Here is a 25,421-nt window from a genome sequence, read left to right as displayed (position 1 = left end):
GCTTCTGAAGACACAGTTGTTTTTTCCTCACTTTTAATTCTCTATGATGTCCCTCTTTCACTGGTAGATTCTTCCTTGAAGGTTTCAGGAGCCCTTCCTCAGTCCACCCATTCCTCCCTGCTCCCACTGTGCTTTAATCTTTTATTTATTGGTCTATTCACTGATTAATTCAGTGAGTAGTCATGGACTTCCAACTGTGTATCAGACACAATACTACAGCTTAGGGCTTCAGCAGTGACAAGACATACATAGTCTGGGCCTGCATTTCATGCTGCATTAACAGCACCCCCAGATCAGATCTCTGTTAACCCCAATCTTATCTCATTCTCATTGTTTATGTGTTCACATGCTGGTTCCCTCCACAGTCTACTGACTCTTCCAGTGTGAGGCTTCGAATTATTTCATTTGTATTTCCAGTGCCAAGCAGTGCTTGGCCAATGCTCAGTCAGTGTTTGTGGAAGATGCAAGCTTGCCTGATGCCTGAGGGAAATGCCCAGCCTCTGGCTGGCCCACTTGGCCCAAGTGCCCTGTTCAGCTCTGAAGGTCATGTGCGGCCCACCTCATTGAAGAAAGCATTGTTTCCCATCTTGATCCGTGTTTTGTGCTGGTAGCCTCCAATGACCACCTTCACCACCGGCTTGATGTTGTTGCCCATGAGCTGTCGGGCTTCATACACCTTCACTCGGACCTACAGGGGAACACAGGGGAACCTCATGTTGGGGCCTGGGCTCCCCCTTTTCCAACAGAGACTCTTTTCTTAAAGAACAAAGTGTTCTGATGAGAGGCATCTATTGCAGACAGAAGGAAGACACACAGGGAGCTGCCAGCCTGAAGACAAGTGCTGGGAAGGCTGTGGCTCCTTCTGTTTCCTTTTCTGGGAACTGTCCCCTCCACTGCTTTGTCCTTTCCATCTTGTGTAGACTTAGTGTTTCTCAATTGCTATGGACTTGTTACAGAACACAGAATGAAGTCTAATCTTACCCAGTTTGTTGGCTTTTTTTTTTTTTTTTTTTTTACTTTTGTCTACAATCTTTTTAAGGAATTAAGAATTTTAAAGTTCCATGCAATTGAATCAATGATCTGTGATTTACTTTCTGACTTGTTATTTCTCCTTCCCCTTTATATATTTTACTGGGACTCAGCCTAGATTAGAAGGAAGGAGAGGAAGAGCAATGCAGAGCCCAGAAAAGACCCAGGCTGGCTGAGGCCCAAGGGGAGAAAGAACAGGAGTTGGCAGTGGCCAGCAGGGCAGAGTCATGGAAACTTGCCATCTTACGATAGATAGTAAACTGCATATGGATCTCCCAGCCCAGGCTATGGATTGGCCTTTCTCCATGAGGCCTTATGTGTCTCCATCAAGTCCAGGGACCCTTCAGGGAATGATATACATACAGCTACTGTCCCTCAGGGACAAGAGAGGGCCAAACTCGGCAAACAGGTCGCATGTCAGAATTTTGCCCTAACCTCTACTACATAGGAAGGGCAGTGATTTGGCACAGTGACCTTCTATCCTGGGCAAACTAGCCTGATGGAAAGGGATGGGGCCACAGGATGGCCAGCCTTATGTTTCCTCCTGAAGGGCAGGGTCAGGCCTTCTGCTTCACCTCCCTAGGACTTGCCAGGTCTGGTTGGTGTACAGCCAACAGTGCCTCCTATGCCTCACTGGAGCTGTGTCTAGCTTCAGCTTCCTACAGAAGTGGCTCAGAATGGCACCCAGAGAAGCAAGATGTGCAGCAAGGTTCAGAAGACCGGTAGCTCTGGCCCTTTGCCATGACTTTGTGGAGAGATGGGGATGAACTGGGAATGCAGTGGGACAGTCAGGTGAATCATGAGGACTTTCAACCTGGAAGGTCCTCACCTGAAAGTGCTGAGGCTTTGAAGACAGAGGCTTGGACATGGTGGAGCTGGGGACCATCAGTTTCTGCGTAGCCACTTCTCGTGCACTTATGCCCAGAAGGTCGCCATCGCCTGGGGAAACACAGTCTGGGTGGGCTCTCGGAGGCTGGGGCTCAGGTTTTGAGGCAATGGCCGCATTTCGTTGTTCTATCCCTAGTGACTAGGTGCTGACTAAAACCATGGCCAAGAGGCCTCAAAAGGGGCACATATCCTCCTCAGAAAATAGGCTCTCTCTCACTCTCAGTAATCCTGGGCCCCACACTCCACACATGGGGGGCTCTTAGAATGGCTATTCTTGCTTCCCTCTGCAGCCATTGGAGGCTGGGGTTTATCTCTAGAGATGTCAAGTGGAAATACTGGCGGGGCCGGGGGGGTCGGGGACAGATAACCTCAGCTAGGTGTTTCGAGATCTGGCCTCTAAACCCTAACCTGGTCATAATCTTTCTGTAGGCCTTGAGGGATGGCCTCAAAAGTCCCAAAGAGCCCATCCAGCTATGCTTGGAGAAGAGCAGAGGTAAGTCCCAAGTACATACCTATCTTCTCAATATCCTGGTTTCTCATAAGGGCCACCTGTAGAGTGACAGTGCACTGCAAGGCAAAGGCAGGGGAGCTTTAAGCCAGATCCTGCTATCCTTGGCCGCATCATAACGCTGGAACCTTACCTGGCCTGGCTGAATTCATGCCCAGTCCCCCTGTGGGGAGCGATGATGGCCATGGTACCAGGCCATGCCACGCCATGGGGTCTGTGAAATCTGGGGTGGAGGGGGGTTATGAACTAGTAGGGGGAGAGCAATGGGTTATAGCAGAGGGGATGTGGAGAACAGAAGAGGCACATGGTAGTGGTGGTGACAAGGGGGGTGCGGTGGGGTAGGGAGGAGAGGGAGAGGCACCTTGGGACCAGTCCAGAACTGCTAATGCCAACAGCAATCCTCCTAGCCCAACATCTCCTGACCTCAGGTGAGGACTCCTGCAAATACCTCTTAATTCACCTCTTGCCTCCAAGTGCTCACTACCCATCCAAACTCTAAACCTTTGCCAGAATTGCTTCCTAACCACTGTGTAAGTGCCCTAACCGATGAGAGTAAAGTCACAACTCACCAGCATAGACCATAAGGCCCTTCACCTCAGGCCCCTGGTCTCAGCTAGTCTCAGCTCTCCCACCACTCCCTTCACATCCTCCCAACTCCCGTGTGCCAGCAGTACAGCAACCAAGCCTCCCTGCACCTGCTGTCTGCCTCTGTCTCCCTCCAGCCTTCACACATGCACTTTACACCCTTGCCTGGGATTGTCTTTCTTTCCTATCCGTTGGGCAAACTTGGGCCTACTGAGAAACTCAATATACAAAAGGACAGTGGCCAGACCTTATATAAAAATGGAACTCTGACCCACATCTGCAGCAATCAATTCAGGAAACCAACCCAATAAATCTACAGTAACCATCCTGGGAAGTCAGCCTGCTATTTCTAAGTCAGGCTTGTAGGAAGTCAGAGTACTCCTCTAGCAACCAGTCCAGGAAGTCAAACAATAACCCCTGTAACAATTGGCCCCAAATAGCCAGGACTGATTAATTAATTAATTGACTGATTAACTAATTAAACTGATTGACTAATTAATAACTGATAGCTTCCCTAATTTTTGTCCTTTCTTTCCACCTAGGACCAACCAGAGAAAGCCAAATACATACCCCTAACCAATCACATAGGATGCCCAGCTTCTAGCTGGTCCGCTTATAGCTTCCCCCACCAGTAGCCTCCAATTAGGGCACACCGAGAGCCTTCCCTGTTTCCACTGTACAGCTTTCCCCCTCCTCTGCCTGTCTTTGAGTCTCTGCCAAAATACATAACCAGGTCTGCATAAACAGCCTTTGCTTATTCTCCTTTGGTTGGTCTTTGTCTGCCTCCATCTATCTCAATCACATCTTTTACAAAGCCTTCCGCTACCTCCCACATGGAATCATTCACTTCCTCCTGACCTCAGTGACCTAGCCTTCCTGACCCTTCTGCTGGAGCACTTGTCACTGTGAGTGGTATCAATGGACCATGGGCTTCATTCAGTTTTGCATCCCAGGCTTAACACGGTGACTGACACCCAATGGACAACTGACTAATCAATCTAAATGGGTAGATGTAGGGGTGAGAGGGTAGATGGATGGCAGGATGGGGAGGTCAGGGAGATGATGGCAACGTGATGGGGCCTCCTAGGGCAGGAAGTGCTGTCTGGTGGGGGCATTGGGCCTCTGTTAAAGTGGAGTAGCCCAGCTTCACCGGCTCCCCCCACTCCTCTAGCCACCATTCCTGAGGCCCAACTCACATCTGTGGACATCATGGCATGGTTAAGCAGGGTCAGGTCCTTCACAAAAAGGACGTTGCTTGGTTTTTGCACCAAGGGCTGGAGCAGTACTGTAGCCCGGCCAATGAACCTGGGGAGATGAGGAATACATATAAGATCCTGAGCCAAGGGGAAAGGGTGTCTTCTGTCCCAGGCATGACTTTATTTATCTAGGGTTTTCTCTATTACAGGCTGTGTTGTCCACACAGAGGCTGAAGGAAGAATGCAGTGATGTGAAGCATCCACCAGAGGACGCAGGGCTCTCGCGTCTCTGGTAATTGACTTTGGAGCTCTGAGCACTGGGTGCCCAGTTACTGGCTCTGCCCTGCCCAGCCCCTTCCCAGAAGCTCCCTCTCACACTCCTCCTGAATGGGAACAGTACCACGTAACAGCTGATTGGACCAGGGGTAGACACCTGATGGAAGCTTGGCCAATCAGATTCCCCATCCTAGGAATTTTGACTTGGGATGCCCTAGCTCCAGTCTCAGTGGGTGTTAGTCTCCACTGGGTACTAGAATGTGTCCATGATGGGAAGCCAGGGTTGGGTAGAGAGAAGCAGAGATTTGAGATCCTGTGGCTTCAGAAGAGACAGAACTGCCCCTGGCTTCCCAGGTTCCTGGTTCTAGTCTGCATACCCAGCCTCACCACCCTTCCGCAGATCCCCCACCATTTTTTCCCCCATTAATTAGCTGGAATGGGTATGATCCTTGCCACCTGAGTGAGCTATGGATAGAGACAGGAGATGCAGCATGTGCTGTGGCTTTTTTTTTTTTTTAATTTTTTTTTTAACGTTTATTTACTTTTGAGACAGAGAGAGAGCATGAACAGGGGAGGGTCAGAGAGAGGGAGACACAGAATCTGAAACAGGCTCCAGGCTCTGAGCTGTCAGCACAGAGCCCGACGCGGGGCTCGAACTCACGGACCGCGAGATCACGACCTGAGCTGAAGTTGGCCGCTTAACCGACTGAGCCACCCAGGCGCCCCTGTGCTGTGGCTTTTGATCAGAGTCAGCCTCCGGCCTCTCTCTGCCTCACCTTTCTTTCTTTATTGCGCCCATGTCCCGAAGGATGATTTGCAGACAAGAGTCATTTGGCAAGGAGCAGTCCCAGAGGTGCCAGATTAGCGTCTGTGGGAGGGACGGGGAGGTCAGCATCTTTCCTCCACCCTCCCCTTCCCACCCTTCTAGGAAAGGAGGAAAGATGCAGGGAATGCGCTGGCACATTGTTTGTCTTCAACTGAGGAACCTCTCTCAAGTCTGGTTTCTTTAACAGGATGGCATTAGCTACCTTTCACCAAAATGCTGAGCATCCTTCCTGGACTCCGCAGTGTGACTGCAATATCATGGGCATCTTAGTAGTTATGGAGTTTGGGGACCTGGGTTGGGGGTGGGGGATATGGATGGATGGAAGATGAGAGGGATCCTACACAGGGAGCCTGGTCTCTGCTTCAGGTTTCTGGGAACATCAGGATGGCCAGGTTCGACAACATGGGCTATATCGTGGGTCCATCCCGGGAGTGGAGGGAAAGGGCCAAGAACAGCTCTGGGCAGATGTGGCTGCTGTGACCCTCAGACCTGCACAGCCATATCGGCTCAGGGGCTCCTCCCAGGCTGAGATGCCCTAGCCTTGGGGAAAGCTTGTGAGGCTCCCTATCCTCTCTCTAGAATTCTGAGCATGGCCAGGACCCAAATTCACTATTGGGGTTGTCACTGCTTCTTTTGGATTTGTCCTGATGTGTTTTACCTCATTCCATGTGGGGTTATTCCCTTCCACTTCACTAGTTCTCCTCTTGACATCTGCAAAGGTACCAAGAGGCTGTCATTGGTGGTAGGAAATATTTCAAACTCTAGGTTCAAGTGTGGTAGAGAGAGGTAGGACTCTAAGAAAACTTCAAATCTACATTGGGAGATGTGCCACGAAGTTGATTCTTAACTCTGGGCATTTCAAAATTTCTCACTTTTTGTAAGAGTAACATCATCCCATGTGACAGATAATGTGTTTGCTTCATTTTCTTCCATTGTACATAGTTCCTAGTCATCTTGCAGCCAGGTGGTGCCGCGTGACTCGTTCTGGCAAATGCAGTGTGGGAATGATTTTCATCACTGCCAAGATCGGCTCCTAAAATCTCCCAGGACATTCTTCCTCTCTCCACTCTTCACATCCACCCTCACGATCTATGGGCAGGGTGGTGCCAGGATGACTTTGCAGCTAAAAGCAGCAAGCAGCTGGTCCCTAAACCCTGCTTGGAGGAGCCACTCAGGATTGCTGCCCCATCAATGCAGGACTTGGTGTGAAAAAGACATAAACTTTTATTGTGTTAGGGCATTGAGATTTAAAGGTTTGTTTGTTACCAGAGCAAAGTCTAGTGGACCTTAAGTCATGCCAAAACATCTATAATGGGTTGAGAGTTCTTCATCCACTAAAATCCCCTTCCTCCAGAAATATCTTTAACAAAGAACAATCTATAGTGCTGCAAAGAACCTCTAAATTGCTAAATTACCTTGATATCCTTCCCAAGGAAAGAATGTGAAAGAGGGGGAGAGAGAGTGTGTATGCAAGCATGCACTTGCTGGGTAGTGTGAAGGGGTGCAGGGTAGTGATGGTATATGGGGGAAGAGGGGCTCGGAAAGGTGAAAAGGGAATGAAAAATATCAAACTTTCAGTTATAAGAATTTGTAGGTAAATCTGTAGGAAAGCCCTGGGATTTAGGCATCTTTGTAGGAGGCATTTCTGGGAGGAGAAAGATAATGCCTTCGAGGTGGTAGGAAAGAAGGCTCCGAATCAGGCTATCCCCTGGCTCACAGCTAAGACACACTAAACGTCCACTACACCTCTCTAAACCTGTACCTGGGGACATCAACATGTATGGCCCTTGAGCCTGGAGTCCCAGATGTCCACTCTCTGAGGGGTGTTGTCACATTCAGTGAGCACGGTTTCACAACCCAGAAAAAACAAATTAAGGAACCTCATTCTTTACTCATGCCTGTTATAGAAACTACTGTGCCTTCTTTCTCTTGGCCCTAATTTTCTCACTCCCCACATGTGCTAGGAAACCTCATTTGCCTGCATCCACCTCCGCCTACTTTCCACCAACAGACTATTTCTCCTGGCCTTCTTCTTTTTTGCCCCCAGCTCTGTGTTACACAGACATACTTAATCTCCTTCACATTCTCCCCCAAATCCTTTCATCCCCCAACCTTCTTGGACACTTTTCCTTATCTATAAAAAATGGAGACAATAAAACTTGCCTCATGGGATCATTGTGAGGAGAAAAAATCATTATGTTTATGAAAAGGCTCTCATAGGATGGAATGGTCATTACTGGATGTTGTACAAAGAGCTGTACACATATTATCTTTTAAAATCCTCACATCGATCCTATGAAGCAGGTACTTTTTTTTTTTTAAGCCTCAGTTTGTGGCACAAGCCCTAGTTTACAGAAGCAGCTTGAGAAGTATTAATCTTCTCTTTTCCCTGTAGCCATTTCCCTGGAAAAAAAACGGAAGGCAGAGATGTCATAATAGGAGAAATAATAGCAATAAACATAAGTTTTGAAAGAACTGGATGGTGTCTACCTCACCTTTCTGTCACACAGGGCATCTTTATAGAGCAGGGCACCAATAAGTCTATTTTTTCACTGAATGCATGTTCCCTCTTGGGGCTCTCTCTCCATCGTGGCTCTCACCTTGGAAGTAGATGGACACGCAGGGTCTGGGTGGGGGGCTTAGGGGTGGGCTAATCTTGGCTGACTCCACGACAACCCGCAGCATGTCTTCCACCTCCTCCTCTCCTTCCCTCTGCAGCAAAGCCTCCTTCTTGGAGCACCTTGGTCCAACGTTCTCCCAGGGCTCATGGGGGTGAAGAGAGCCCCAGGTCTGTTGCTTAGCAGTACAAGTGATGTCACAAAGGTGAGTGGTTCTTGGTTCTGGAGAGGAATGGAGGGGAACGACAGGAAGAAGAAGTCACAGGAGTATGGAGCCAGTGGCTTGAGGTGACTGGGCCTGTAGAAACAAAATAATTTGGCCACTTTGCGTTTCCTCTTTCTTTTCTCTTTCTGTCTTATTCTCACCGTCCTGATTTCAAGATCAGGTATACAGTTAATGTTTCCTCTTTACATAAGCAAGTTATCTGGAGTGAATCATTGCCAGAGTCACACAATTTAGATGAGAAAATAAGAGAAGCGAGGTGATGTGAGAAAAGGAATAGGGAAATCAAAGACTGTTTCAATAAAGATTCAGGAGAATCCCTTCCTAATGTGTAAGCAGATATGTAGGCCTCCTTTTTTCTAAAGGAAACCTAAGTCCAGAAATGGGTCTGTCTTTAAAAAAGGGAAAAAATCAGCTTTTTCATTAATGACCTCTTATGTCACTTTCTTATGTAAAGTGAAAGAAAAATCTCAACGTCAGTACAGTTTTGCTATGGCATCTTGACTACTCTTGAGGCCTCTTGTCATGACGATGGAGCTGGATCATTTGCTCTCATCTCTTCCACACTAAGATTTCTTCTGCTTAAGGTCTGAACATTGTATAAATTGCATCTTATCCAAAAGTGCAAAGATTAATGGATATTTTAAAAACATATATAAGCCAATGAAACAATTTAACAGTAACCTCACTATGCCTCCTAAAAGATGCATGGCTTTCAAAAAGCTACGTGTGGGGAAAAAGCTATATGTGGGATCTTGGTGCTACAACTGCTTTCCACTGCAGCAGATTTAAAAAGAAAAAGTTCTTCCTGACAGTTTTTCTTGAAATCTGAGCACAACACAAAGCTTTTTGCGTTGTTCATGATTTTCCAAACCAAACATCATTGACATGAAAGACAAACCCTGAAAAGGAAAAGGCTGATAGGTTTGACCCCATAAAATTTAAATTCCTATGCAGAAAAACATACCTTAAACGACAATTATCAAAGTAGGTACATACATACCTATGTGCAACATAGGTATTGTTTGAAATGTTAGTAGCCTTTTTAGCATGAGCTTTTTTAAAATGTATGTTTTTTTTAAAGACTTTTTTTAAGTAATCTCTACACCCAATGTGGGGCTTGAACTCACAACCCCAAGATCAAGAGTTGTATGCTCCACCTGACTGAGTCAGCCAGGTGCTCCTAATGTGAGTTTTTATAATTCAATAAGAAAAAGACGAATATTCCCAAGGAAGATGGGGGAAAGTTTATAACATATGATTGCCCAAATGGACCAAAAAAAAAAAAAAAAAAGATGTAGCAAAAATCAGTTTCTGTTCATCAAAGAAACTAAATGAGATACCATTTATCACTTTGCCAAGTTGGATTCCAAAGCACCTGCCCCCCACCAAGAAAAGATGTAAAAAATTTTGAGCCCATCAAGAACAACCAAAGAAATGCAAGAAATCATTTATCATCTCCCAAATTAGCAAAGAATGAAAAAAACGGTAAGACTGATGTGCTGAGGAAGGAACAGGGCAGAGAGAAGATAAAAATCCCTACATGGCACTAATGGGAGAATAAATAGAAAAACAGCAGAAATCTGGCCCAAGATAAGTACCAGGGAGAGAGAATAAAGGGTGGGAGAGATGGAGCAAGAAGTGCTCTTTTTGGTCATTTCTACTAATATTAACCTCTATGTTTCTAAATAGCAACTCTTGAATTTTTCAATTTGACACGTTGTCTATTAAGTCAACTCTTACCCCATCTGTCATTTCTTCTGGCCTCCCAGCGTCTCTCTCCCAAAACTTCCTGATTCATCACTTTCAGACATTTCTACTGCTGTTTATCATGCACAGGAGTTTAGGTTTCTCTCACTCTGCCTTTTCTGCATTCTGTTCTCCCAATATAATGATACCTCATCTGGGGACTAAATCTATATTCACTATTTTCTTTACTATGATGATGTATATTTTTTCACTGCGTATCAAGTAATATACACTTGACCTTTGAACAACACATTTGAACTGTATGGGTCCCCTTGTTTTTTTGTTTTTTAATTTTAGAGAGAGAGAGACAGTATGAGTGGGGGAGGAAACAGAGGAAGGGAGAGAGAGAGAAAGAGACAGGGAAAATCCCAAGCAGGCTCCACGCTTAGCCCAGAGCCCGATCTGGGGCTTGATCCCACAACTTTGGAATCATGACCTGAGCAGAAGTCAAGAGTCAGTTGCCCAGGCCACCCAGGCATCCCTGTGTGGGTCCACTAGTGAGTGGATTTTTTTCAATAAATACAGTACAGTACTGTAGATGTATTTTCTCTTCCTTATAATATTCTTAGTAACATTCTCTTCTTTCTGGCTTACTTTATTATTAGAATATAGTACATAACACATATAACATATAAAATATGTGTTAATTGACCATTTATATCATTGGTAAGGCTTCCGGTCAACAGTAAGCTATTAGTAGTTAAGTTTGGGGGGAGTCAAAAGTTATACATCGATTTTCGACTGTGCAAGGCAGGGTAGTTGGTATCCCTAATCCCGGCATTGTTCAAGGGTCAACTGCACTCTCATTCCATATCCTTTCTTATATAACTTTGTATTTTACTGTAAGTTAGGAGTTGCTTTGTTTTTTCATTTGCTTGCTCATCTTGAAAGTCTGACCAAGTCTTCCAACATCCTTCAGTAGCTCTGTGATACTCCTTCCCCCCCCCCCCCCCAAGTAATCTCTACACCCTATGTGGGGCTCGAACTTATGGCCCTGAGATCAAGAGTTGCATGCTCTTCTGACTGAGCCAGCCAGGTGCCCCTGTGATACTCCTTTTAATACAATTTCCCCCAGATTCAAATCCATCAGGTTTTTTTTTTGTTTGTTTGTTTTTACCAGTTTTACTGTTTTTCCTGGGGATATCCCTCCTGGCCTTCTGTCCAGCATACACTGGTTGCTCCCCAGCCCTGTAGCACAGCTACCATCCCAGCACTTACCCTCACCATCATCTTTAGAATTCCCTGTGTCTGCTTCCTGTGTTGGATCCTGTTTCCCAGATCCCATGTCTTCTTCATTCTTAAGTTACTCTCTCATCCTAGTGGGACACACTTTTCCATAGCTTTTTGAATTTTTTGAGTGTCTGCTGGTCTGTACATGTCTTTACTCTGCCCATGCACTAGATTGATAGCCTGGCTGAATGTGTCAGTCAGGATGGGTTATGTTATAGTGAGATAACAAACAACTCCAAAATCTCAGTGGTTTAAAATAATAAAGTTTTGGGGGCTCCTGGGTGACTCAGTCAGTTAAGCATACGACTCTTGATTTTGGCTCAGTTCATGATCTCATGGTTCACAGGATTGAGCCCCATGTCAGGCTTAGTGCTGACAGTGCAAAGCCTGCTTGGGATTCTCTCTCTCCCCCTCTCTCTGTCCCTCCCCTGCTCATGCACATGCACTCTTTCTCTCTCTCTCAAAATAAATATTTAAAAAAAAAAAAGTTTTTTTATAGCAGATTTACTGATATATAATTCACATACCACAAATCCAGGCTTTTAAACTGTATCGCTTCTCGGCCTTTTGGCTAAGATCAAGTGTAAACTGTAACATTCAGGTTTTTAATATATTCACAATGTTGTGGGACTATCACCACTAATTCCAGAATATTCCATCACCCTAAAGAGAAATCTTACATCCATTAGCAGTCACTCCCCATTTTCCCCTTCCCCTAACCTCTGGAAACATGTATCCACTTTTTTTGTCTATGGATTTGCCTGTTCTGGACGTTTCACATAAATGGAATTGTACAATATGTGGCCTTTTTTGACTGGCTTCTTTAACTGAGTGTAATGTTTTCAGGGTTCATCCATGTTGTGACATGTATCAGTACTTCACTCCTTTTTATGGCTTAATAAATCCACTGTATAGATATACCACATTTTATATATCCATTCACCAGTTTATGACATTTAGGTTGTTAACACTTTTTAGCTATTATAAATAATGCTGCTCTGAACACTTGTATTCTTGTTTTTATGTGTACATATGTTTTCAATTCTCTTGAGTATACCTGTAAGAATGGAATTACTGTTATGTTTAACTTTCTGAGGAACTGTCAGACTGTTTTCCAAAGTGGCTGCATTATTTTGCAATCCAGCCAGTAATGTATGAGGATTTAAATTTCTCCACATACTTGCCAACACTTTTTATCATTTTTTAAAAAAGGAGTCTTGGGGCACCTGGGTGGCTTAGTCGGTTAAGCATCCAACTTCGGCTCAGGTCATGATCTCATGGTTCTTGGGTTCGAGCCCCACGTGGGCTCTGTGCTGACAGTGCAGAGCCTGGAGCCTGCTTCAGATTCTATGTCTCCTTCTCGCTCTGCCCCTCCTCAGTTTATGCTTTGTCTCTCTCTCTCAAAAATGAATAAATGTTAAAAAAAATTGTAATAATAATAAAAAAAGTAATCTCTCTGTCCAACACGGGGCTTGAATTCACAACCTTAAGATCAGGACTCTCACAATCTACCGACTGAGTCAGCCAGGTACTCCTTACCATGTTTTTGTTGTCACTGTTGACTTTTTAGCCATCCTAGTGGATATGAAGTAGTAAAGATTTATTTTTCAACTCGAACCATGTCTCTTGCCTTGATGTCATGCTATCTGTCAACCAATACATAGACTAATGAGTCAACACAGAAACCACACCCTATGTCCTGGGCTATGTTCTCTGCTGAAGGATATAAAGAAGGTTAATGCCCGTGACTTTGAGGATCTACTCTTTATTTACCAAATACAGGAAAGTTAACACAAGGCAGTCTATGGTCAGTACCAAAATTCTTACTGGGACAACTAGGGCCCTGCAGGTTCTGGCTTATGTCTCTCTCCAACTTTGTCTCTTTTCACCTGTTTCCTAGTTGTACTGTTCTCACCTTTTTTTTTTTTTTTCCCCTTTAATGTTATCAAGTTTCTTTCTGCCTCAGAGCCTTTTCCCCCCTGTTCTTCTTTCTCCTGGAGATCTTCTCTCCCAACACATACCACATTATCTCATTCTCTTGGTTTCAGCTTCATTGTTACCTTCACAAGGACAACTTTCCCATCACCCAAGCCAAGGCTGGCTCACTGTTCTATATGCTCATCACCTTGCTGTTTATCTAATCACAGTAGGCATGGTGGGGAGTGGAGCTGTGAGGGATTAAATGCCTAGGTTCTGGAGCCAGACTGTCTGGGTTCCAGTTCTGCCTTTGATACTTACTAGCTGTGTAACATCAGGCAAAATACTTTACCTCCTTGGATACAACTATAATAGAACCTAGCATATAAAGCCATTGAGAGGGTTAAAAGAAAAAAGTCATTTAAGTCACCTGGAACTTGTTTGGTATTCTTTAAATGCTAGCCCTTATTTTCACAGTTATAAATTTAACAATTTTTTTATGTAGATTAAAAAGAAGCATGCCTCATCAGTGCTGTATCCTCAGCACCTAGCACAGTACCTATCACATAGTAGGAATTTAATAAATATTTGTGAGTGAATGAATGAATGAATGAAGGCCAAGTGTATCCTACAGGATATCAGAGGAAGGAAAGGCATTTTAGGGAGGAGATGGCCAACCCTAATCAATTGGTAGTGACATTCTGGAGTCCTGTGTGGAGAAATGATTTTGAAGTTGCATGTGGGTTCACAGTGGGCTGTATTTGATTAAACATGTCTGCCAAGGCACTGGAAACAAAACAAAACAAAACAAAACCCCTGCAAAGTAAGCACTAAGGTTTTGACATCTCTGCTATAGAGAATACTCACTATCCTGTTGGAAACAGTCTGGAATTGTGAAATGACCACAGTTTGCCTCCTTTGTCTCAACTGCTTCCCCACTCCCTGACCTTCCATCTTTCCCCTGGGCACTCTGGGCTCTGTGTTGCATTCATTGTAAAGGCCCTCTGCTGCATTGTGTTTCTTTATTTGGGCTGCTCTCTGCACCTATTTCCATCAGCTTTACTTCAGCTGTCTCACTCCTGCTCTGATAGGCAACGAAAATGAGTTGAACCAATCCACTAAAGACCCTAAGATGACTGGACTTGACTCTTGATTGTGTTTTCCATTCCATTTAACCTGCAGTTAAATCTAGACTGGGGGTGGGGTGTGTGTGTGTGTGTGTGTGTGGTATAGGGCTGGGTAACCATGCCATGGTGGAGAGCAGGGGAGCGGGCGGCCAAGGAGGCCTAGTGAAGTGGACCAGAGTGAGGGCATATGCACACTCCATGCTTGCCACACTGGAAAGTGAGTCCAGTGCTGCCACAGCCTCCAACTTTCCAAGAGAACCCAGAAATCTGGATTTTTACCTGAAACCTCCCTAGTTTCAAATGTTTGCAATTAAATAAATTTTAAAGAAAGCAATGGGTAGACCAAAGAAAATGGTGTTGGGCTGTACTTGGCCCATTTGCTATCCCCGAGTCTGCCCTTACTAACCTTTCCAATCCCTCTGCAATGGCCTGGTCCTTCAGAATCCAGCCTTCCGTGACTTCCCCTTCATGACACCACCTCAATCCTTTCGTCAGAAATCTTTCTTTTTGTAGAACACTCTGGGGGTCCCTCATGGTAATTACCATCGTGAGATCTACTTGTGTTCCTGCCAGGTACCAGGCATTCCCCATTTCATTCTCTCAGCCGCCTAGTGAAGTATTTGCACATTTAGAGATGGTGCGGGAGGGTGGAGGGACGCTGAGCTCTTGCTGGGGTCATAAAGCCAAAGAGTTAAGTGTTGGCGCTGAGATTCCAACCCCTCAAGTCTGGTCTCTACCTTTTATGGCACTGCCTCCTTAAACTCCTCAGCCGCAGGGCCGTGGTGTCGTCGCCTCGGGACTCAGTACTGACTCTGCCTGCGAGACTCGCGGGCCTCCTGCCTTTTCTCTTCCCGCCTTTTGGTCGCAGCGTTTCCCTCTCCGGGTTTTCTCGCTCACCGCCCTTCTCAGGCGAGAATCCTCTTCCGCGCTTTGCGGAGAGCCGGGCGTGGAGGCGGTAACGCGCACGCGCGCAGGGATCCGGCCCGGGCCGAGCGCGCGGCCCGGCGATTGCGGGTGAGGGAAGGGCCGGCGCCGCCGGGATGGCCGGTCCGGGGGTGGGGGGAGGGGGTCTCGGGGCGGGGCGGGCGGGGACCTCGGCGAAGGCTTCGGGACTCCCTGGGCATGCGGCGACCGGAGGCCAGAGCCCGGGGCGGGGCCGCTGTGGTCGGACGGGCGCGTTGGGCCGGGGGAGGACTTGGGCCGCCTTGACGCGGGCGCCCAGCCGGGCCGGGGCCCGTGACGCGGGCGGGAGGCGGGTGCGAGGCGGCTCCTCCTCGTCGCGAACTCTCGGTGACCTTGGCCAAGTCACTTCATTCCCCCCTCCCGAGCCGGCGCCTTCGTCTGTAAAGTGCGAATTATAAGCCCTGCCTACTAGATGGGGCGTTTTAAGGTTCGGTGGCGAGACCTCGGCGGAGTACGTGGAGTACCGGGCGGTTTGCCGGGGACTGCCCACCCTGGGGCGGGGGAGAGGGGCCTTCCTGGGACAGCGTTTTGTTGCAGCCTTTGGGCAGGAGTTCTCCTTTGGAGATTTTAGAGACTCCAGAGAATTACGAAACAGTTGCAAAACTTTTAACGTACAAAGAAAGTTGAAGGGCTTCCTTGAGGCCCACGTTGCCCTGCTGTTAGGAGGGTGCTCACGCCCTGGCCGTGAAGACGCTCCGAGAAGATTTAGAAAATCGTGTGGAGCAGCCGAGCGAGCGACACCCTTAGCTTTGGAAGAATTGTTTGTGATTTCTGTTGTTTGCCAAAACCCTGTATGGGATTTATGGTGCTGGCCAAGCAAGTTTAGTATGTGTCCATGTGAGGCCTTTGTGAGCAGTGGATTTAGTCAGCTTTACAGTAAACGGATTTTGTAGAGATTGAGTATGGAGGGTCCTAATGGTGCCAAAAGCCTTTTTGATTGGTGGTATGGGATCTCAGGAGCCCTTCCTATGGTGGGCAAAGGTCTGCGGTGTAATGGACACTCTATTTATGAACGATAGGTCACAAAAGAAGCGTATTAGATATTCTAGGTTGGAAGACGTTTATAGAGTCTTTGAATTGACTTAAACTGAAACTTCTCACTGCAGGTGACTAGTATGCAGATACCCATTCTCTGACTTGCTGGCCCTCTACTGACATGGCCCACCGGGGTGGGGAGAGGGACTTCCAGACTTCAGCGCGGCGCATGGGCACCTCGCTGCTCTTCCAGCTTTCAGTGCATGAGCGGGAGCTGGACCTGGTTTTTCTGGATCATAGCTATGCCAAGCCATGGAGTGCCCACCCAGATGCCAGTAGTGCTCGCCCCACCCGCATGCTCTTTGTGACTCCCCGGAGGCAACACGAAAGTAACATGTGAGTTTGGGCTTCTCTCCTAAGGGCTGCTGTTGCCCTAATTGGGCAGTAATCAGATGGTGGAGATTAGAGAGAATTTTATTGTGGGAGCTTGTATCGGGGGCCTTGGATACTTACTTCAGGCATCTCTGTTAAGCAGTGTGGGGATATCAGGCCTATATGTAGACCTTTGCATTCAAGACATCTAACAAATTAGGAAAGCAAACAACATCTACATAATATGGTATATGATATAGGTATCTATAATAGGACTTATATGGAAAGAGTGAAGAAAAAGACTGAAGAGTTATTACCACTCAGGATTAGACTCATTCCCTTTAGTCTGGTGTTCTGGCTTGTTCCAACACTGGCAGCAATAACCTTTTTATGGTGATGTGATTTCCTTTTGCTGGCTTCACCCAGCAAAGTTTAGGAGCATATTCCAAGACCTTGCTTTCTCTCTTAGCTTGTCACCACCCATGGGTGCTAGGTCTGATTATGTTTTCAACTGGACGACATTATAGGGTAAGGACTTTTTTCATAAACTTACTGTGTAATATTCATACAGTTACAGTTGGCCTAAATAAACCTGTTTAGCAGTTCTTTTGAGCTTTAAGGTATGGTATTCGAATTCTATTTCCAAATTGGTTGATATATTCTATTTTGATGATCAAATCATGGCCTTAATAATTTTATCAACTTTTGTGGGGGAAGAGACTTTTTTTCTTTGTTTTACTCTGATTCAATGTCTAATCTTTACTACAGGTTTTAGGTTTGTTGGTGAATAGAGAGCTTGGATTTTGCTTCTTTATATCTCTCATTGAGCCTTAATGAGCTAGAGGTACCATGATGTGTGTGTTTTAAACAGTGTAGAATAGTGGTTTTATTTCATTTCCCAGTGAAGGCAGCATTTTGTTAGCTCTTTTAGTTGTACAGGGCGGGGGATTTGTGACTTTTAGGGATAATCCAGCATAATCTTGCCTCTGGCCTAGGGCATAACTGAAGAGCTCTTTTAAAGCTTGTTAACGTTGAAACTCCTATGTTCAGATCTCAGGATATTTTCTTTAAGTGACATTCTGTGGACTTGCTCATTTCAGTGCTTAGAAAATTATTTCCTCTTATAAGCCATCTCCACATACAGGTCCTGAAAGTGGGAATTTAGCATGTTTTAGGGACTCTTTTTAAGTCCTTGTGCCTAGAATATGGTTATAGTGAGGGTGTTCGTGGGAGCTAAGGGAGAAGTAGGCACAGACTACCTCGTGTAAGAATTTGATGAGTGATAAGAAGTCACTGAAGGATTTTAAGCTAGAGATTGGATTTATATTTTCAAAAGATCGCTTTGAATTTTTATTGAATAGATACAGTTCAGAAGTGGAAATAGAGAAGGCTTGCTAGGAGACTATTGTAGTAGTGGGGGCCAGAGATTGTGACAGGTTGGATAGGGGCAGGAATAGTACAGATGGAGAAAAAGGATGGCCTTGAGATATATTTCATAGGTAGAGCCAACAGGACCTGCTGTGGTGAGTTGGAAAGATGGGCCAGGACTGAAGGGAAAGGTGAAATTAGGATGACTCAGATTTTTGGCTTAAGTAGCTGGGTGGTGCTATGAGTTGGGGACTGGGGGCTTAGAGGATAGGTTTGGAATTGTGAAATCCAGAGTTCCTTTTTAGACATACAAGTCTAAGTGCCTTGCCCAGTGTCTGGTCCAGAGAAGATAATCAGCTCTTTCACCCACCACCCAACCTAGCTGCACATTATTTCACTTCGTTTCATAATGATATAGTTATTCCAGCTATTGGGAATGGGTGTCATTAAGATCATTGGGGTCAGAAAGTTGAAGTGATGTTTGGTAGACAGCCAATAGACAATTTTTATTGGTATAGTATTTTGGGTGACTAAGTTGGTACAGCGAAGAGCCCTTATGGCACTAGGATTTCATTAACATTTTAAAATATGAAAGACCCATCACATGTCCATTTCTATTTGTTTCTGTTCTAGGCTTCTTACACAATGAGTTAAATAACTAAGGTGTCTACATTCCAGGAGATCTGTCTTAGACAATCATAGACTTTTACAGCCTATAATTAACTACGGGTTGACTTGCTAACGAAAGGGAAAGTATGTAAGAATAATTTAAAACTCTAGACTAGCACTGTCCAACAGAACTCTCAGCAATGAAAAAATGCTCTGTATCTGTGCTATCTAACATAGTAGCAGCTAGCCACATCTGTCTGTTGAACACTTGAAATGTGGCTAGTGCAACTGAGGCACTGAATTTTTAATTGTTTAATTTTTATGTAAACAGTTGAATGTGGCTTATAGCTACTGTATTGGAGAGCACATCTAGGTGGTCAGGTTTGCTTGTAGAATATATTTGTCTTTTAAAAACTACAGGTGTTTGTTATTTTTTGTATGGACTCACTTAAAAATGACTTTGTGTTCCCCCAGCACATAACAGCATGTCAGAGGGCAGAGATCTAGACAAGTGTGGGAAAGATGACTTTGGATCATAATTTTCTTGTGGGTATAATATGCTTATACATACTTTAAAACTGATTATATTAAAGAGTCATTTTTTGGCAACCAGATGATCGTTAAAACACCTGTGTTGTGTGAAGTACGTGTGGCCTGGTCCTATTTCCTCACCTGTTTACAGTGAATCAGACGTCCCAATAGATGTGGAGACAGTCACATCAACCCCTGTGCCGCTCTACGACAATCAGAAGGCACGCAGTGTGATGAACGAGTGTGAACGGCATGTCATCTTCGCCAGGACCGATGCAGATGCTCCTCCTCCACCAGAGGACTGGGAGGAGCATGTCAACAGGTAGGCCGCTGCTCGGGAGGACTGGTCACTACAGGGTTAATAGTCATCACCTTGTAAATATTTTGTATCATCATCTTCATTGAAACACATCTGTTAGGAGCTTATTTCATTTGCAGCCACACAAGTCAGAATGTTTTCTTTTTTGTTGTTTATTTTAGAGAGAGAGCACATGTGCGCGAGAGCACACACAAGTGGGGGACGGGCATAAAGAGAGGGGAACAGAGGATCTGAAGAGGGCAAATCAGAATGTTTTCTTAACTCTCTGTGTTATAACTCTCAGCTCGGGATGCAGTGAGGTGCTTGAGGAGGGCTTGCGTCTTACCCATCTTTGCATCCCTGACACCTAGGACACTGCCTGGCACATAGTAGGCATATAATAAATGTTTATTGAATAAGTAAATGAATCAAATATGATAGGTATGACTAGTTCTGTATTTTACATAGTACAGGTTTTATATGATATGGGACTACAAACAAACCATTAAATAAGAGTACATTTGTAAGATACTGTACTTACATGGTCTATAACTAGAGTAATGAAAATGTTTTGGAGTCGCTTGAAAAGCTAACAGATGTTTGATTTGCATGGCTTTTAAAAATAGTTTTGCAATCTGGTTTTGAGGGAACACTTCAGCCCATTTTCATGAGTTTGTTAGCTGATTTTATTCCCATGCTTCCCACTGACCCAGGGGACTCCACTCTTCTCCAGTTCATTTGTCATTGTTTCTTTAGCATACTTTGTTTTACATTTTTTTAATGTTTTATTATTTATTTTTGAGAAAGAGACAGAGTGTGAATGTGGGAGGGTCAGAGAGAGAGGGAGACACAGAATCTGAAGCAGGCTCCAGGCTCTGAGCTATCAGCACAGAGCCTGACACAGGGCTCGAACTCACAAGCTGTGAGATCATGACCTGAGCTAAAATTGGATGCTTAGTGGACTGAGCCACCCAGGTGCCCCTAGCATACTTTTTTTTTTTAAGTTTATTTATTTATTTATTAGAGAAGGTGCAAGTCACGGAGGGTCAGAGAGAGAGGGAAAGAGAGAATCCCAAACAGGTTCCACACTGTCAGTGCAGAGCCCAATGGGTTTGAACCCACGAACTGTAAGATCATGACCTGAGCTGAAGTTGGATGCTTAACTGACTGAGCCACTCAGGCGCCCCTCCTGAACAAATGCTAAACAAATAGCATTTGTTTATTTTTTACTTACTGCATGATAGCGTTATGAAGATAAAATTTATGTACCATACAAATTACCTATTTAATGTGTACAAACAGTGGTTTTTACTTTATGCACCACCACAATTTGGTGAACATTTTTGTCATCCACAAAAGAAACTATACCCATTAACAGTCACTTCCATTTCTTCCCAACCCCTTCAAGCCCTGACAACCTCCAGTCTACTTTCTGTCTCTCTAAATTTGCCTACTCTGGGTGTTTCATATAAATGGAACCATACAGTATGTGGCCTTTTGTGTCTGTCACTTAGCATAATATTTTCAAGATTCATTCATGTTGTAGCACCAGTTAATACTTCATTCCCTTTTATTGCTGAAATTCCATTGTGTGGATATACCACATTTTGTTTATCCATTCGTCACTGATGGATATTTGGGTTGCTAACATTTTTTGACTATTTTGAATAATGTTGCTATGAACATTCATGTACTTATTTTTTTGTGGACATATGTTTTCAGTTCTCTTGCATATATACCTAGGAGTGGAATTGCTGGGTCATATATGGTAACTCTTTTTAACTTTTGAGGAATTTCAGATCATTTTCTTTTAAAAAATTGTTTTTAATCCTCAAATCAGTTTTCTAGGTGTGCAGGATGGTTTAGTGTTGATCTGGCTATTTCATGGACACGAGACACAAAAAAAACTTCCGTGCTGTTCTGCCATCTTGGCTCCTCTTTTTAAAAAATTTTTAAAAATGTTTATTTTTGAGACACACACACACACACACACACACACACACACACACACACACACACAGAATGCGAGCGGGGGAGGGACAGAGAGAGGGAGACACAGAATCCGAAGCAGGCTCCAGGCTCTGAGCTGTCAGCACAGAGCCTGACGCGGGGCTCAAACTCACAGACTGCAAGATCATGACCTGAGCTGAAGTCGGACGCTCAACCGACTGAGCCACCCAGGCACCCCTCCTCAGACCATTTTCTAAAGGGGCTACACCATATTACATTCCCACCAGCAGTGTGTGAGAGTTCCAGTTTTTTCACATGTTGGCCAGTACTAGTGCTGTCTGCCTTTTTTGTTTTTATTATTATTCTAGTGGATGTGAAGTGACATCTCATTGTGTTTTTAATTTGCATTTCCCTGATGGCTCTATCTCTATTTATCTACTATGTGTAAGGGAATGTTAAAATCTTTACATCAATAGTTGATAGGTAGTAAACTTGCCATAATGATGGAGATCTCTTGTTTTATAGTAAAGAGGAAGAGGTAGTTAGATAGGAAGAAGGGTACAAAGGTTTGAGGCAATTGGCATGATTTACGAATCTGGTCAGAAACAGGGAATGAGATTGAACAGGTATACTTGTGTAAGCAAAGTAGTAGCTATTGTAAGAGGAGCCGTTCTGCACCTGGGTGAAGAGGTTGTGAAAAAGTTGTTTGGGGTCTTGAATTGGAATTAATGTTGTGCCTTAAGAAGGAGAAATGCTCTCCAGAGCTTTACCTAAACAGGGACACTTCTGCTGTAATTGAAGATCAATGACTGGAATATTAACCAGAGTCAGTGAATTCAGCAAAATGGCTTATCACCATTGTTACAGTTAATAGTAATTAAAAAAATAGTGACAATGGTAGTAACAAAAAAGAACTACCATTTGCTGAGTGCTTCCTAGGTGCCAGGCATTGTGCCAAGCGCTTCATATGCATTACTTCTTTTAATCCTCACAATAATGCTCTGAGATATATCCCTTCTCCATCTCTCTTTTATAAGATGAAGAAACTGAGCTCAGGGAGTTTAAGAAACCTTAGTTTAGGAAGTGGTGGAGCAGAGATTTATTCAAAGCAAGCCATCTGACTCCAGAGTTCAGTGTTTTTGGCTGTGTACCCTTTCTTTAAGGGCACATCTGTCAAAGAGACACCAGTTAGTGGTGGCTGAACAGGGTGGCCTCACACCATCCTTTTGTGGTGTTACTGGCTGCCTTGTCCTCAGTTTGCAATTTCTGAAACTGCATGGGAAAAATGCATGAAGTTTTTTTTATCTATTCACCATGGTCGTGATCAAGAAGTTTTGGGGGACTCTTCAAACTTAACCAAAGTCATTAGAGACTTAATGCATGTGAATATCAGTTTCTTAATTTATAAGAAGAGAAATAACTTGCAAGGCAGATGAGATACGGGGGTGGCCTGGCCAGAGCATCGATTCTCAGTTGGAGTCTGGGAAGCTGTTCTGTTCCAGAAATGGGTGGTGAGTGGACATTTTGCTCTGGAAGCACCCTCCTTCAACAAGGCAGCTAGCACCCATCTTTCCTCAAAGCAAGATGGGCCCACAAAGTAGGCCAGGGTACATCTTCACCTGCCCAGTCCTGCAGAGAAACATTGACCGAGTCTTATCTTTGGCTTGTCTTTCTCCATGTGGATCTCCATCCTTCTGTTATGACATTGCCACAGATTGAAATGATTAATTAGCGCTCAGTTTATCTCAGATTATTTGTTTTTTAGTGTCTGATGAGATTTTGGAGGCGTCTTCTCATTAGCAACAGGCTTACAAACCATCTCTTCAGGTAGGTCACTTTTGCACATAGCTAATTTCATTATTTGATGATACTTACTGGCTTCAATTTCAGAGGTCACCATTTTATGACCTTGTACCTCCCCACCCTCACCCCTGAATTCTGGATGTGTAGCCTGTGTAGAGCTTGCAGTTAGTTCCCTCTGCTCTGATTATAATCATCTTGTTTCCATTCTTTCCCTTGACTTGATTGTTAAATTGCTGCTTCTTTTCTTCCTGTATAAAATCATGTAAAATTACCATTTCCCACATCAAGAACTCATGGGCTATAGGACAGCACTCTAGAAATCAGTTTTTCCTCAGAGCTTATTGATCTATCAGTAGAGTCAGAATATTAATTTTTATTGTTAGTGCCCCTTTTCCCCCTTTTGAATTATTTTGGTAGAAACTACCTTTAGATAGCTTTCTCTGTATAGATAATTAGGGCCACCTCCCACCCCCAACTAACTCTTTCTCTAGTAATGCCTGATATTTTGTGAAACAGTTTAAATATCCCTCTCTGCCTGATTTAATTGTCTAGATCAGGGGTTGGCATACTGTGGCCCTTGTACCAAATTTGACCTATTGCCTGTTTTTCTATGGCCCATGAGCTAAGAATGTTTTTTCCATTTTTAAGTGGTTGAAAAAAAGTCAAAAGACACGTGAAATTCAGATTTCTGTGTCCATAAATATAGTTCCATTGGAACACAGTCATGCACGGTATTTAGTTATTGTTCATAGCTGCTTTTGCACTATACCCACAGAGTTGCAAAGTGGTGACCCAGACCAAATGGCCCACAAACTCTGAAATAACAAAGTCCGTTATAACAAAGTTTGCTAACCTCTGGTTAGATCGTGTTCTTATATCTGCATGTCAAAGTCATGTGACGTGGAGAACCTTTGAAAATGGTTTACATTTGCTGGTATAGCAATGTTGTCCTGAGGAAGTTGGACTGGCTTTTTTTTTTTTTTTTCTCCCAGATGTTTTGTCAAATGCCAAGTTTAATTAGATGCACAGCTTTTGGAAGACATTTAACAAAATACTTCTGACACATGATATTTCTCAGCATTGCTCAAATGAATTTTAGGACATTTCCAACATTTCAGTAAAAGAATCTAGTGTCCTCAAGCAGGTTGTCTTATCTTAGAATTCAGAACTTCTGAATTCACCCAAAGGAAAATTGTTCCCCGTTTAAAATTTGCTCTAATTATATTTCTCAATATTGTGTGTATCTATCTGTGTATTAACCTTAATTGGATGTTTGATATTTTGAGTCTAAGGTCCTTGAGTTGTTTTTCCCTCTCCCACTCCCTCCCTCTTCCTTTTTGCCTTTCTCCTAGTGTCTAAACAAAGAATTTTTATAATCTGAAAAAAATAAGTGTGGCCTATTCAGTCTCTCTGATGTTCTTTGTCTCTCCTCGTTTGACTTTTGGTTAAAAAGAAAATCCTTTAGACATTTTAATATTGAGTTAGTCTCCTTTAAAACAGAGAATAGATTGCCTTTGAAAGTATCTGGCTTTTCTGGGACCAATGTGACTTTGGCTGCTTTGGATAAGATGAGCCAGAGGTCAGACATCATTCAGGTTCTATCAAAGCTTGGGGAACATGAGATTATCTGATCTCATCTAAGAAATGAAGAAAAGGCACTTTTGCACTCATGAAAATTGAATTGGTTTAGGTGGGGGGAGCACATTGACTCACCGCAGTTCCCATCAGCTATTTGACTGTTTAGACTTGTATTTAAAATTCTGTCTCCTGTTTTTAAAATTTTCCTTAATTATATCTTTTGCATGCTCTTTATCTTAATCTTGGGTTAGATCATTTTTTTTTTTCCTGCCCACTTAATTTTCCAGCCTCCCACGAAGCTAACAAAATATAGAGAACACGTTTCAGTTCTTGGAATCACTTTGTTATATATCCAGCAACAATCCTAAGAACTTTTTCTGGGATTTAGACTCTCAACCTTGTGGTTTTTCAATTTAATTTCAGCTGTCGTTGGTGTATGGTAGTAATTTCTAAGTAGCTTTCTAGCCCCCATTTTGTTCACATCATTTTCCTTGCTCTCATCATTTTGGGTTTTAGAATAAATATAGAGTAAAAAAAACAAATAGAGAAAACATCCTGTTATATAATAAAGAGCAGGATAATTTTGCAAAGCTGTTGGTGCCTTGTAAATAAATTATGTCTTATTCTCTGTCCTTGGAATTAAAGTATGCAACATGATTGATAGACTTTGGGAAAACACAAGAGATTATTGAACATGAAGAAAATTGTATTCATTGCTTAACCTGTTTGATTAAAAGTGAGCATTATTACCGGGGGTGAGGCTACAGTGTAATACTACTTTTGAAGTGTTGCAGTTTCTTTA

The 25,421-nt window shown here is 43.9% G+C and overlaps 2 protein-coding genes across 21 annotated transcripts in view; one reads left to right on the top strand and one right to left on the bottom strand.

Annotated features, from left to right (window-relative positions):
* The window catches only part of FER1L5 (fer-1 like family member 5), a 60,013-nt gene extending 44,906 nt beyond the window's left edge, over positions 1–15,107 (bottom strand). For 3 of the 10 annotated variants that reach the window (XM_078444408.2, XM_078444409.2, XM_078444410.2), the window contains exons 1-8: positions 14,910–15,107; positions 7,909–8,224; positions 5,967–6,019; positions 5,259–5,350; positions 4,207–4,315; positions 2,430–2,484; positions 1,859–1,968; positions 560–688 (exon numbers count right to left, since the gene is read on the bottom strand). In XM_078444408.2, coding sequence (XP_078300534.2) covers positions 560–688; positions 1,859–1,968; positions 2,430–2,484; positions 4,207–4,315; positions 5,259–5,350; positions 5,967–6,019; positions 7,909–7,993 — 633 coding nt within the window. In that variant the 5' untranslated portion in view covers positions 7,994–8,224; positions 14,910–15,107. Of the gene's footprint in view, positions 1–559; positions 689–1,858; positions 1,969–2,429; positions 2,485–4,206; positions 4,316–5,258; positions 5,351–5,966; positions 6,020–7,908; positions 8,225–14,578 lie in introns of all 10 variants that reach the window. The other 7 variants (XM_078444405.2, XM_078444411.2, XM_078444412.2 and 4 more) reach the window with 4 other exon arrangements.
* The window catches only part of KANSL3 (KAT8 regulatory NSL complex subunit 3), a 42,285-nt gene continuing 31,968 nt past the window's right edge, over positions 15,105–25,421 (top strand). For 3 of the 11 annotated variants that reach the window (XM_060607681.3, XM_060607655.3, XM_060607725.3), the window contains exons 1-3: positions 15,105–15,186; positions 16,242–16,506; positions 19,142–19,312. In XM_060607681.3, the coding sequence (XP_060463664.1) occupies positions 16,292–16,506; positions 19,142–19,312 (386 nt within the window). In that variant the 5' untranslated portion in view covers positions 15,105–15,186; positions 16,242–16,291. Of the gene's footprint in view, positions 15,187–15,251; positions 15,587–16,241; positions 16,507–16,951; positions 17,011–18,933; positions 19,006–19,072; positions 19,313–23,003; positions 23,066–25,421 lie in introns of those variants that run through there. The other 8 variants (XM_060607673.3, XM_060607663.3, XM_060607698.3 and 5 more) reach the window with 8 other exon arrangements.

Source organism: Panthera onca, chromosome A3 (assembly GCF_046562875.1).
Source record: "Panthera onca isolate mPanOnc1 chromosome A3, mPanOnc1 haplotype 2, whole genome shotgun sequence".
Lineage (NCBI taxonomy): Eukaryota > Metazoa > Chordata > Mammalia > Carnivora > Felidae > Panthera > Panthera onca.
The sequence above is the reverse complement of the archived record's forward strand: the minus strand, read 5'-3'. Positions and strand labels throughout refer to the sequence as shown.